Genomic DNA, 14,189 nt, shown 5'->3' with positions numbered 1-14,189 from the left:
GGACTTTTCTTCGTCACTTTAGTCAATACTCACTTGATTTTGGCATTTGCACTTTTTTCATAGATTTTCCAAAACTCAAGACATAGAGAAGCTATTGCACAATCCAAAAAATCATTTAACACTTCTCCACTTGTGTTTAGCATTTTGAAAAGCAGCCTCAGATCGGAAAAAATACCATTTGTATCTTGGATCTTGTAGAGTAGCAACTGAGTGATTTCTATTTCTTCAATTTTCTTCAAGTTTCTGAAAAACGTTTTTCCGTTGCATTTTTTAAATTAAATTTCAACTCCTAAACACTGATGTTGCTGGAGGCTGTTTTCAAGGCTTTAATTATTGTTGTCACAATTGGAATGCAGGAACTGATGAATGAATCAATACCTGACATCAAAAAAAAAAGAAAGTGTTCACCATTTTTTCACCAAGGCTCCAATACATGGACAGAAAAGTCAGTTTCTATCGAAGGAATTTTGGTTAAGGTGGCAGCATTGACTGGCTTTAGGTGTAAAGTTACTCAAGCATGTAATAGGTAGAGCTCTAATTTGTGGCAACATCGGTTTTTTAAGTCAAGTCTCTCTTTTATACTCATTTGGATTTCTTGTTGTTTGTAAAAGTCAGCATAGAAAACAGTAGAATGGAATGCGTAAGAACAAAGTTTTCTTTGCAATCCGCTCGTCTATAATTGGATCTAAAAATAGTTCTTTTTTAATTAGTTAAAGGGAGTGATTTAGGCATCCAGCTGAGTTATAGTTACAGCTTGGTTCATTGAAGGCTGCTTTTGCATTTGCTGGTTTGTCTGTTAAGCAAACTCTAATTTTTGAAGATATTTCCTACTCCTCTGCCGTTGTTTCGATCTTGCTGAAAATGTTTTTTCCGGTATGTCTTTTATCAAATTGAAAACAAGAAAACCAGAATTTCATGCGGTTCCAGTTTTTGGAAATAAAGTACACAGCCATTCACAGATAGCCGTGATGAAATGATGCATCAAGACAGTCTGACACATTTTCAGCTTCTGATTGCAACCAACTTTTCCTTTTTATAAGTAATTTTTTGGTAGCATTTTAGTAACTTGGAGCAATAAGAGCACGATGCCTCAAAAACCAAGCATCATTAACAACGGAATTATTGTTGCATATAAAGAACTATCATTTCAAATACTGGCTGGTGAAATTTTAGGTCTTTTTCAGAACTAAAGTCAATTTTTGAGGAAACCCAGTCAGGAATTGTAAGTTTTAACATCTCGGTTTTTTTTTTTTTTTTTTTTTTTTATCGTACAATGAAGATTGAAACTCTTGTTGGAATTCAGTTCAGCTTCTTCATTTTCTTTTGGATTTCCAGAACTTTCTGGCGTAAGTTTGATGTCAGAATGATGTCAGGTTGATGACTCTTCAGGTGTGACGTGAGTCCATATAATGCTTGTTTTTTTGGGTTATCAGATCCTCTTGAAACTTTGCAGTTGCAGATTTTGCGCAGAATCATTCTTGGATTTTTAGCTTCAATTATGAAGTAATTCCGCACTAAACTTCTTTTTCTTTTTGAGTCAATTTTATTAGGATGAAACATCAGACAGGTTTTCAATATTGCTGGTTTTATTCAATAACAAATATCGAAGATACAATTGACAAGCATATTTTTTTATTAAATATATAACGATTGCTACACAAAAAATTCCCTTTGGACAATCCTTAACGATTTACTCTTTGGACAAATATTAACGATTTTAACACTTCAATTCCTGAGGACATTAGTTTCTCACGGAGAAACTCTCGTGTGAATGCAATTAAAAGACGTAGGGTTAAACTTAAGAAGAGTTGATTCAACAGAAACAACGAATATTTTAACACTTTATAGATTGTACAATTAATTATAATCTTTAATGTATATCTATTTACATAAAAAATATGCACATAACAATAATACTATCTTTCAAATAACAACGATAAAGAACATTCAAGATATGAATATTAGCTTAAAATGAATTTAAGCAAGAAAGTTAATTTGTTTTGAAACAAAGCCAAATCTTATTTCCATTAGTTGTTAAGCTTGACATTTAATTAAAAGAGATTTACTAAAATTATTTTTATCAAAAGGATAAAAAACACTGTAATGCTAAATAAAGCTATGTGATTTCTATTTTCGGAAGTATTTTGAATCTAAAATCCGCTCGGAAATAGAATCTTAAATATATCCGCAGCCGGAACCGGCAATTGGGTTCCGGCCAATACTGTGGCCGCTACCGGAACCGAAAGGGATTTTGGTCGATCACTTGTATAAACTCATGTTCCTGTTGAAGATCAACAAAATTGGGCTCAACCGGGATTCGAACCCGGGGCCTCTCGCACCCAAAGCGAGAATCATACCGCTAGACCATTGAGCCACAAAAAGGTGTTGTTAGGCTGCATTTTAATTTTACAGCATAATCGTTCAAGCGTATCGATTTTATGCTTTCGTGAGTCTTTTTCAGTAACATCAACGTTTTGCCAATTTCAAACCTTTAGTAAACTCTGTCGGTTAGAAGGAGCTCAAACTTTGGATGTCATTTTTTATGCACTGTGGATCCCAAGCGTGGTAACCCTCCCTCTGCCCCTAGCAATTTTTTTTTTTAACTTGTTATTTTGGTACCAAAACAAATCAAAAAGGAGAATCAGGTCAAAAAATCTATACTAAAAAAAAAATGTCTGAAAATTTTTACTCGCTGTGACCAATATAAATTTTAAATTAATTGTGGCAATCCTCCCTCTGCCTCTAGGAATTTTTTTTTTTTTTTTTTTTTTTTATTTAGTTGGTTAGGTTACGAAGTGGCTTGCTGCTTAACAAACTAATGAGTAAGAAACAGTACTTGGTTTCAGAAAATGTTTATTACTTAAAAACTACTTTCTAATATTTTACCAACGAAAAGAAAAATGTCAAAAACGTTTAAAACAATATTAGTTTTAAACAAGCTACTTTTAGGATGTATGTTACTTCTTAACTTTGTCGTTTAAGGAATTATGTGGAATTTACATAAAAAAAATGTCTTCATTTGCATTTCTAAATTGAACAGCTAAGTGGAAGTTTTTTTTATTTTTTCCAGAACAAAAAAGTAACAAATTAACTTTTGTAAACACCATTTTGTTAAAAATCATTATTAATCGTACGTTTAGAAAAACTCCCCACCTTAGCTGCCTTTATTGATACATTCATCAATTCAATTTATTTCGTTAAAGAAGAAAAACGCTGATCAGAAAGAGTCAAATGAAGTAGTTTTTTGCTGAATAAGCGTCCATTTTATCTTCTATTTAAGTTATTCTTTTACTCAGAGTTTTACTTCATTGGAGAACGGTACAGTCAAAAAAAACAAAAAAAACAAAAAACGAAGAACAAAATATTGTTAATAAATGAAGTGGTAAGTAGAAAAATACAAAACATGGTTTCTAAAACTTTAATCAATTCTGTTCAATGTGTGGTACTCATCTCTTACAAAAGCAAATCAGCTCTCTTTATTAGTTCGGAAGTAAATTTATATCAAGAACGGTCTATCCACCTTGCATGCCGGGAAAACGTTGTTAGAATCCATGCAATCAAACCAACTTTGGTAAAAGTGCAATGCAACTGCTCTACCAACCAAGAATGGGAGCAGGTACATCGTATTAAGGTAACACGTTGAGATAACAAACGTTGATCTAGATCTTGTAAAAAGACTTTATAGCTTTCTTGCCGTAATGTCTATTGGATATGGTATTGGCTCGTCATATTTTAAGCCATTCTGCTGGGAATCTACCTTGCTCTATGTTGCCGGGCATCGATGATATTTTATGGCACCAACTTTTCATAAAATTTTGATTCATTGCCACGAAATCAGAGTTATCAGTAATTTTTTTCTCGATTATGCTCTCTGTTTGAAAACAAAGCTGATTTACCACTCGCTCGCCGATTCAATAAACTCAAGCTTAAAAGACTGCTTTTAATCAAATAAGCATAATATAACTTTGCTAGCAGTAAATATTATCAGTAGTTATTTGAAGGGTAGCGTCTGATATTTGAGCTTTTAGATTTTTAAGTGTTAGAGATGGACTGGGCATATGCACCAACTGTTTAGACTGCCTCAGTACCAGGAATCGCAAGGCGATAAATCTGGTGAACGCGGTGGCCAGAACTGCGGAAAAAGCGGCTAATAACACAATCATTTGTGAAGGTCTCCACTAGAAATTGTTTCACATTTCTTTTTTTTTGAAGCAATTTCATCTTGCTGGTATATTTTTGATGCACATTTTTGATGGGGTTTCAAGTATGAACCACAATAGTGTCGATTTTAATAGAAAAATGGTTGAACGATGGTTCTACTGGAATAACCCATCCACACGCACAATCTTGGAGAATGAAGTGGTTTTTTAGCACAACAGTGAGAACTCGTGAACTCGTATCACTCCAAACAAAAGCGTGTCACTCCAAATGGAAACACGCCTCATTAGTCAACAGAACTTTCTCTCAATTGTCTGAATCGCTTATTTATTGCTTTTTAAGAAAGCACATTAAAAGGATTTAAAGCATCTTTAAAACGATAAATGTATTGACAAAATACAAAGTGGTCCCCTGAAAGTGTTTTTCTGCAGTAAAAAGCTGATGTCGGATGGTAAAAAAATGGAGTAAAAAGAACGTGATATTAAAAATCTCATAATACACCAGAAATTTAATCAAGTAAAAAAAGCTAAGCTGATATCAAAATGAATCATCTTAAATTTTTAGTAATTATGAAAAATATTGTATTTTTCAAGAATTTCTAACAACATCTTATGGTTAAATTTAAGAATTTGATTTTATGATCGAAAAATGAAAAATTGAATGTAAACGAATAGCAACTTGTTTGAATTTTCAAATTTTAATTCCAATGAAGACTGACAATTTAAAAAAAGAGATCTTAGGAGAGAAACATGGAGATTCACCAAATACTGGATTGTAAAATGGTTGCATGATAAACAACAAATTGATATTGCTGAAAAAGTGCTCAGAAAAGTAGAAAAGTTGCAAAAAGAGATTTTCGGGGAGAAACATACGGATACGCTAAACTTTAAATACTGGGTTGAAAAGGGCTTTTACAAAGAACAACTCTTAAAATGTAGAACTTAAGCAAACAGAAGTATTAGAAGAGAAAAATCTCGGTGTAATAATGACAGCTTGGCATATAAGTACCTTGCAATCTAGTATTTAACTGAATAACAAGGAACTTACATGCCAAAAAGTGATTAGACAACGCTGAAAAAGTGTTTAAAGATGTAGAAGTTATGCAAAAAGACGTTTGAATATAAACATACGGATACACTAAACACTAAATACTGAGTTGAAAGGTAATACAATGAACAACGATTTTTTAACTCCAGGAGAAAATTATGTGGATACACTTATGAATAAATAAATAATGAATAAATACTTTAACAGAATTTCATGTCGACAAAAGCTTTACAGATTAAATGATGTCATGCATTTGTATTCTTATTCCATTTTATTGAGTTTCTTCAATCAGGTAGCAGTTTTTAACCTAAAATGTAAAAATAAAATTAGTGATATTTAGTATAAATTTGTAAACTACTGTTTTAAATTGCAAATTTTATGCATATAATTTATTTAAGTTATTGTTATTATTAAAAGTTACAGAAATAATAAAATATTAGTTATAACTAAAAAAAAATTTCTTGCTAATGAAGTTTACATTCCTCGTTGATCACCAGTTCCCTAGTGGTAAGTAAATAAAAGAGAGGCCTTGTATCTCATGGTACAAACTTGTTACTTCAAATGGCGCTTAATTAACGATTAAACTACTGCATTACCCTAGTTTTACTCCAAAAAATTTTGAAAATCATATTAAAAAAATTGTCGGGAAAAACAAAAGAAACATTTTGCTCCAATATTTTACGAAATAAACTTCGGTCCATAAATGACGTCAAGCATATTTTATTTTTTGGAGTCCCCCCTCCGCATTTTTGTTTGATCTTTTAGCCAAATAACTTTTGACGAATATTTAATTAAAAATAATTATTCATATTGTCTGCAGCCAACTGGACAAGCTTCACATGAATCTCACCTCGATTGCACAACCGGATATTCAACCTGCCAAAAATGAATTTGCCCTAACTCTGATTTGAGAGCTTAAAAGTCGATTTTTAAACTGCGGAATAACAAACCATATTCATGCCATGAGAAATTCTCTTCGTCCTTTTTTTAATGGTATAAAATTAGTAAAGGAGTTTAACGATTAGGATTAGCTCAAGGTAAATTTGCAATTTGTAAACCACCAAGAGGGTTTTGTCCTAAACCAGAAATTTACTTCATCTGACTAACTCTGAATTTGACCTTTTTGAAGCTGAAAAATTAGTATAGGAGATGTCTGAAGAGAAGATATAGGATATGTATAGGAGATGATATAGGAGATGTATAGAAGATGATATAGGAGATGATATAGGAGATGTATAGGAGATGATATAGGAGATGTATAGGAGATGATATAGGAGATGATATAGGAGATGTATAGGAGATGATATAGGAGATGTATAGGAGATGATATAGGAGATGATATAGAAGATGTATAGGAGATGATATAGGAGATGTATAGGAGATGATATAGGAGATGATATAGGAGATGTATAGGAGATGATATAGGAGATGTATAGGAGATGTCTGAAGAGAAGATGTTCTGTTTTGGAACGGAAAGATAAAAAAATTGAAATTGAGTTAAAACATGCGAAGGTCTTCCCTTTCCTGTTTCCTCAAACACTGATATCTTAAAGTAGTAGGAAACTCATACAAAAATAACTCCACTACTTTCCCAGATAGCAAAAAAGCTCAGAGCCATTTCTGAAACTTCTGCTTCAAATGAATTGGTTTTCTCAGCAGCAGGCAACTGAATTGCTCACACTAGAATAAAATTGTACTATTTAAGTTGAAAAAGAAGAAGAGAAAATAGAAATGCTTTTAAAAAAGAAAAGAACTGATCTGTTACTACTCCAGCCCAAAAAAACAAGAGAAATCGGACAAGCAGTAGGTCCTTCTATCTTTCTTACTTGAAGTTTTAAACTCTCATAACTTTATACTATCTCATAATTTTATAAAACCTCTAATTTTTAGCTGTTTTTAATACTTATGCATTATTACGAATCGGCGTAAACAAATCTTGAAACTTTGATTTTCAAAGTAAAAAAATAAGCTTTGAAATAATTTGACCACCTAATGCAGAAGCTTACAATCGAGCAAATTTATTACCAAATGCGTTTGGTCGCAAACAAAAAATCCCGATTTTTAAAACACCTGTCTAATACTATATTAATGCATAACTGAAATCCTTTACTTTTGAAAAGACAATTTTTGAGCTACAGTATTTCTAGCTGCATGTATGTGTGTCTACATATATATATATATATATATATATATATATATATATATATATATATATATATATATATATATATATATATATATATATATATAAATACAATTTTTGAGCTACTTTTTCCATAAGGTATTATGGATTAAGAAATTTTAATAATGAATGCTGATAAGTTGAATTTATAGTAGTTAATTGGATTGATTTATTGGTTTATTGACTGACGAGATAAGTATAAGTCATCAAAAATCACTACACCATTTTCAAATGGAATAACGAACAAAAAAATTCTTAAAAAGAAATTTCATTTAGTTTTGAAAAAATCCTTTCAGAATTTTTACTTTACAGTATAAAATCTCATAAATCTCTTAGGAAAAGAAGAAATTGTTTTCCAATTTATTAATAAAAATAGATAAAATTGGTATTAATAATAAAGTACAGCGATCTCTAGTAGCTTATTGTAGATAAGCTTGGTCCAAAAATTACGGTGAAAACCCATAGATGCTCAACCCTATCAGTCCAAAATTGGAACTAGGAAAAAAGATCTTTTTTAATAGAATTATTAATCACGTGTCATTTAAAACCAGTTAAAAGAACTTTTAAAGATTGTTTTGCATTCAACACAAAGAAAATGACAAACGCGAATAATGTTCAAAAACTTACCTTTTTACAGGAGCTTCTTTCACTGACAGAAACCTGAGTTATGGTCCAAAATATTTCTTTTTATCGGAAATTAAGTTATGTTAAAAATTTATTATTCGAATTATAATATACTATTTTATATACGAACTTCTTAAACTTATATTGGAGAGAACGTGATTTTTGTCCAAATATTTATCATTTTATTCTATTTGTAAATATTCTTGCGTTGCTTGATCAAGACTGAGCAGTGAATACCTCAGGGAAAAGTTAGCAAAAGCCTTCACATTAGGAGTAGTTTAAAACATTTTTGGACAGATATCCACAGCAAATTAAAGACTCACGTAGATAAACAAATTCAAGGCTCATTTCAATGAAAAAAATTCTCTTCACGCCCACACGACAAAAACGCACCAGATCATACTGGAGAGAACGTGCTTTTGTCCAAATATTTGTCGGGATTTCTTAAATACGTTAGATTAAAAAAAAAACTAAGAAAATGCCTTTGTCCCGAGTGGTTTGTATTTTGGAGGTTTAACTGCACCCAATACCTTTTCAATTTCACTATCCGCAAAAATTAAAATTTGGCTCTAACGTGGAAATTTAATTTACACTAATAGCTAAAATACCTTTGCGAAAAGAAAACCGAGCGAGAAAACCGGTTCTCACGTTTAGATTCAGCTTAAACTATTTACGAAACGGAACAAGTCCAATAATTTTTCTGTCTTTTAACAGGTAATCAATAAATTTATCAACTAGAATAATTTATCTGTTGCGGATTTAGTGACGATATTGATTTTCTGTTGCTAGATACACTTGATCTGCATAGCAACACTAAATTTGCTGAATTTCGACATTTTACATCTTGCCAAAGTTATTTACATACTGAATTCTTTTACTGCAGATATAATGGTGATATTGATTTCTTAATCTCGGCTGGTGGGTACACCTGAACTGTGGCAACAGTGAATTTTCTTTATAATTATGAAGCGTCATGTTAGGATATTTCATACCTCAAATAACTTATCATATTAACGATTAAAAACAAAAAAGTTGAAATTCTATAGTTGCAGGATTATTAGTACTCGGAGGAGTTAGTTTCGACCCTGTTCTGGTAATCTTGAATTGTATCAACAGTCAGCATAATCATAATTGGTCTTTGCACACTTACAATAAGACTTACACAACTCAGCTTCAGATCTTTTGTTGCAAACTCTTTGCAAGTGAAACAAATTCAATCTAATCTAAATAGGATGGTATAAGAAAACGAAACTTCATGATGGAGATACAATACGTTTGTCTTTTAACGAAGAGTACACTGGATTTTTATCGATTATGAAGAGTGTATGCAGTGATAAAATAGTTTTGAAAAAGTTCAAACTAACGATTTGTTTTTATTACCATTTATATGTTTAATTTTGAGATTAACACCCTATCAAATATAATAATCTGCCACAAACTCCACTTTTTTTCAGATTTTTTTTAACTAAAAGTAATATTCTTACAATAACCTTTTTACATTTTTCTCATATTTTTAAAAGATCCAGAAATAAACTTTAACTTAGAATTCTCGTAAAAAAAGCACAGGAAAAAAAAAAAAAAGTTATAGCATTCTGAACATACCCTTCAGAATATTTCAAATATTTCTTATTTCTTCAAATTTAAGCTGCCTGAAGATGATTATTAAGAAAAATGAATTTCTTCATACTATCTTATTAAATAGTTCAAAAAGATTCTCGATATAAAGTATAAAAAATGTTTAAAACGAATGGAATAAATTAAAGAAATAAATTTAGTTAGGAAAAACAGTCTGTAATTGGAAAACAAGGCTAATATAGCAAAATACGACTTATGGGTCTATTCTGGCTAAAATATTCATGAAATACTCATATGAAACATTGATAATTCCCCATGAAACAAGTGCTCTGCTAAAGTTTAAATGCACACCAAAATACAAATTATGTATACTTCCGCCACGCAAATGATAAATCTCCCTGAATGTTACAATAATGCTTTTATATTCCTCTCCGAGTCTCTTTTGCATGTTTGATTTTACAACATTAAGTGGATAAAATAATGTACTGTTACATGCACCTAACAAAGCACCACTTAAAAAATCTTCTACAATGTTCTCAATACTATTTTGAGGTTTAGGTAAAGCTTCCTTAATGGTTTCTCGAAAAACAAAAAAAACAGCAGTACTAGGTCCATTACGTAAAAGGATTGGTGTAAATCCCCTATAATACTCTTTCCAGTTATAGTGTTTTCTAATCTTTAGGAATGTATGCAATGTATTTCGAACATAAACATAATCCTTGTGTTCTGATATGGCAAGTAAAGTTTGCATTCTTTCTAGAGGAGTCAATAGTGCTTCAATACTGCCAGCCAGTAGAGCTGCAGCTATCTTTATTGTAACAGAACTCTGGCAACCAAAATATTCTGTAAATTTTTTTTCAAAGGTATGAAATGATCCAAACATTATTGAAAGTGCAGCACATTTTTGAAGCAGTGGTGGTGCAAAACCACGATAAAGTTTAAAGATACCTTCCTGCTTAAGCTGAGTAACAGCACCATAAAGTGTAATAGATTCAACCTGTTGTCGTAACATTGCTTTATGAGCTGGAAAAGTGCATGCTAAGTTAATAAAAGCTGCACCCCCACCAGCTGCATATTCATGCCAGTCTGGATGATTTGTATTTCCAAGCATCCTGTAAAGCACAATATCAAACTAAAATAAAGTATTAATGTAAATTACAACCTTGAAGATAATATAATATCTAAAAGTGTTTTAAATAATTTTAGTTGGCTAACTTTTTTTGATAAAAATACATTTTTTTTATACATTTTGCTTACAGTTTGTTTAAATTACCATAAAATATGAACCAATAAAGATATTAAGTTTTTTTTATTTATTTTAAAACATTATGCTTAAACATAATTTAATTGGAAAACTTCATAAAAGAAACTTTAAAGAATAATAAAATAAAAATTTTATGTTAAACAAAGATAAGCGCAATATAAAAAAAACCTTTTTGCAAATTATACATCTCTAATGAAAAAATTGTACAAACTTTTATTTTACTTTTCCAAATAGATTCTAGTTCTTGTTTCAGATTTTGTATGAAACTTATCCAAAACATGACTAATTTTTTGTACTTCTAGGTCAAATAGATTAGATTTGATTTGATTCAAAGATTCTAATCAACCTGGGTGCTTAAGTTATTTCATTTTCTTCCATCTCTGTTTTGAGACTGGAAGCTCTGTAACCAGGAGCTCCATTTTATTGGAATTGCCATAATTTCTCTAGCATACCTGCTGATGGAATCCTAGTGTCTCTATGTAGGTTTATCAGTTGATAATGTATAGACATTAGGCAAACCTATTCCATAAGAAATTTGGTATCAGAATGACTGCATATACAGCAATATTTTCCCTAGCTTAAATATTACTTTCTGTTTTTAAACAAATACATATCATTGTTTTTGTTAAAACTCCTCATAAGTTCATGGTAACTTACCCTTGAAGCAGCTCTTACTTGGCGAAATATGAAACTGTTTTTGTATTGTTTTTAAGGCCTTCCAAAACCAGGATGACATAAGATGCCACCCATTTTTTTATGAGCATTTAAAGTATTTCTGAAACAATAACTTCAAAAAACTTCTTTTTATTTCTCTGCGGCTAAGACTGGATCCATTCATATTCATTATCTGCCACTTGGTTGCTTCGCTTAATGATTTGCTTTTTTTATTTTTTCATCTTTACTTTTAAATCTTTCTGAAATCTCATTGACTAAACTTGCCAGCATTGCCCCTTTTTTACAACTTTTCATAAGAAGGATAATTGATAAAGTAGTTATCATTAATAGTTATCTGGAGCAGAACTTTGTGCGCCTATTTTTTATCATTACATTTCCCTGTATGTTTCATTCTAAACATTTTTTAAAATTCAAACTATAAAAAATTATTTGAATAATAATTCATACACAGGCACCCACACAAACATACAATACACAGGCACCCACACATATACATGTATATATTACTTGTATATATATACAAATAAAACTATGAAATTGATAAGATAGGAGGTAATATACTTTAGTAAGATGTTGGATATCTTAACTAAGAAAAAAATTCTAACCTCTTTTATTGATGATATTAGTTTAAATACAACATAGCAACTGCAGCATTTATCTATAAATAAAAACTCAATATATGTATACACAACCTTTAGTGTATATATATTATGTTTGTTTGTATGTATGTATGTATGTATGTATGTATGTATGTATGTATGTATGTATGTATGTATGTATGTATGTATGTATGTATGTATACACAACCTTTAGTGTATATATATTATGTTTGTTTGTTTGTATATATGTATGTATGTATGTATGTATGTATGTATGTATGTATGTATGTATGTATGTATGTATGTATGTATGTATGTATGTATGTATGTATGTATGTATGTATAAAAAGATCAAAAAGATGTTACAACTTTTTTTTTCACCTTTTGCTTTAAAGTATAATATTTGTTCATAAAAGCTGGAACAAATTTTATGAAAAATAGTTGTTGTTGCTACTTTTTAATTGTAATTGCTTTTGCTTTTCTTATTAGGATTTTTAAAAATATTTTTCTTTGAATTATGATATAGATATATTTGGCAAACTTATATCAAAAGAAACGAAAAACGGTTTGTCCATTCACATTCAGTCGTAAAATCAGTAATAAGAGTAATGACAACTATGACCTATGAAATTTTCATTAGAAATGGCTACAACATAAGTGTAATTATATACACCACACAACTAACTTATAATGTAATGTGCATAAGATATACTTATGTCGTAGTCATTTTTCTTATAATAAATGCATAAAGTTGAAGCTATGGAAGTTCACCTTACTTATTTAACGACATTATTTTAGGTATCATAGTAAGTTGTTTAGGTTACTCGCAAGTCAAAATAGTTAAATGGTGTCTAACAAAATATTACGGCACTCATGTGATGCACTCATGTGATAAAGAAATCTGATTATGATGGATATGATTAAAAAAATATGGCTAACCAAGTTTAAATGACAAGTTAAAGTGCCGCTTACGTTTATAAAGGAACCAAGATGAGCCGAATCTGGAGAACAGTGATTCCTTATTTTTAAAGACTGAAGTTTTCAACAGGAAGATACTTTATCGCGAAAATATGGCTGCTGCAGAACAAGACTCTTGATTTGGCCCTTATGTATTTTGTTTAACAAAGTCAAAGTAATGAAGCTCTAATCCTGATTTCCACTCAAAAAACTTTCTCAAACCATTGAAATTTAACCATACAACTTTTTGAAGCGCAACACGTGGTTATTGTTAATTAAGGATTAACTGGGAAAAAAAGGTTTTTATCAGGGAATATCAAATTTAGTTAGCAAAATATATTAAAAGTAGAAATAAGGTGAAGAAAAATATATAATTTACAAAGGTAAATGAAATATACATAAATACATATAAATTATATTTGAATCATAAATGTAATTTAAAAGCACTTCCTTCTTAATGAAGTTCATAATGAAAAGTTTATAAAAAAATTTGCACAGAAACAAGTAGTTTTTGGTGGTAACAAATTATCAAAATTGTTGAATATTCACAGTGAAAAGCCTAAAAAACGAAGATGCTATTAAAATAATCCTTATTGCTTGAATTTTCGTTTTAATTTAAAAAATTTTTTCTGTTTTAATTTTGTACATGTTCACCTTAATAACTAAAAACTTTATTAAATTTTTCTTTTGCAGTCCTTTACTTGATTCTTTTTAGACAAAGATCACTTGGTAAATCTAGAAGAAAATACTTTCAGATACTTCTAAACGCAACTAAAACACGCTTTTTTCAACAAAATTTTTAACTTTTTCGTTAGTTAGAGATTAACTTTCATACAGCAGCTCGCCATGTACTTTGATTGCATCATCTTGCCGGTATTATTGCTGATGCTAACGCTGGTCCTTATTTCTTACCAATCAATCTTTATTTCGTCAGGGGGAAGGAGTTGAGAACCTTAAAGTTCAACATTCGATCCTTACGTTTTTTGAAATTTTTTAAATAATTACACTTGATTTTTGAAGATTCTGAAGTTGTCAACAACAACCTCTGCCAACAACAAAGAAAATATTGCGTGATTTCTATTTGAATTGATATATTTTAAATCTTCAA

The 14,189-nt window shown here is 30.3% G+C and overlaps 1 protein-coding gene and 1 non-coding gene across 8 annotated transcripts; both read right to left on the bottom strand.

The window, feature by feature from the left end:
* Positions 1-2,302: 2,302 nt before the first annotated feature.
* Positions 2,303-2,374, bottom strand: Trnap-ugg (transfer RNA proline (anticodon UGG)). The gene has a single exon. It is a non-coding gene; the product is annotated as a tRNA-Pro (tRNA).
* Positions 2,375-9,415: 7,041 nt separating this feature from the next.
* On the bottom strand, positions 9,416-13,175 carry LOC145189431 (mitochondrial nicotinamide adenine dinucleotide transporter SLC25A51-like). Of its 7 annotated transcripts, XM_090088637.1 has the most exons (5): positions 12,506-13,028; positions 12,131-12,183; positions 11,508-11,917; positions 11,062-11,400; positions 9,655-10,698 (listed from the first exon to the last, which is right to left on the bottom strand). In XM_090088637.1, exon 5 carries the CDS (start codon positions 10,695-10,697, stop codon positions 9,840-9,842), a length of 858 nt encoding a protein of 285 aa, XP_089944763.1. In that variant the 5' UTR covers position 10,698; positions 11,062-11,400; positions 11,508-11,917; positions 12,131-12,183; positions 12,506-13,028; the 3' UTR covers positions 9,655-9,839. The 7 variants fall into 7 exon arrangements, with proteins under 7 accessions (XP_089944759.1, XP_089944758.1, XP_089944757.1 ...); XM_090088636.1 differs by lacking the exon at positions 12,506-13,028 and adding an exon at positions 13,097-13,119 and having other exon boundaries at positions 11,062-11,917; XM_090088635.1 differs by having other exon boundaries at positions 11,062-11,917; positions 12,901-13,043.
* Between the last annotated feature and the right edge of the window lie 1,014 nt (positions 13,176-14,189).

This window comes from Hydra viridissima, unplaced genomic scaffold (genome assembly GCF_058129835.1).
Source record: "Hydra viridissima isolate aposymbiotic clone 2 unplaced genomic scaffold, HvirCarnegie_v1 scaffold_5, whole genome shotgun sequence".
NCBI classification, from domain to species: domain Eukaryota; kingdom Metazoa; phylum Cnidaria; class Hydrozoa; order Anthoathecata; family Hydridae; genus Hydra; species Hydra viridissima.
This window is presented reverse-complemented; position numbering and strand designations above follow the sequence as displayed.

Bases quoted from the DNA above. Each gene is read 5' to 3' on its own strand.
- LOC145189431 (XM_090088633.1), bottom strand. From the start codon at position 10,697: ATGCTTGGAAATACAAATCATCCAGACTGGCATGAATATGCAGCTGGT.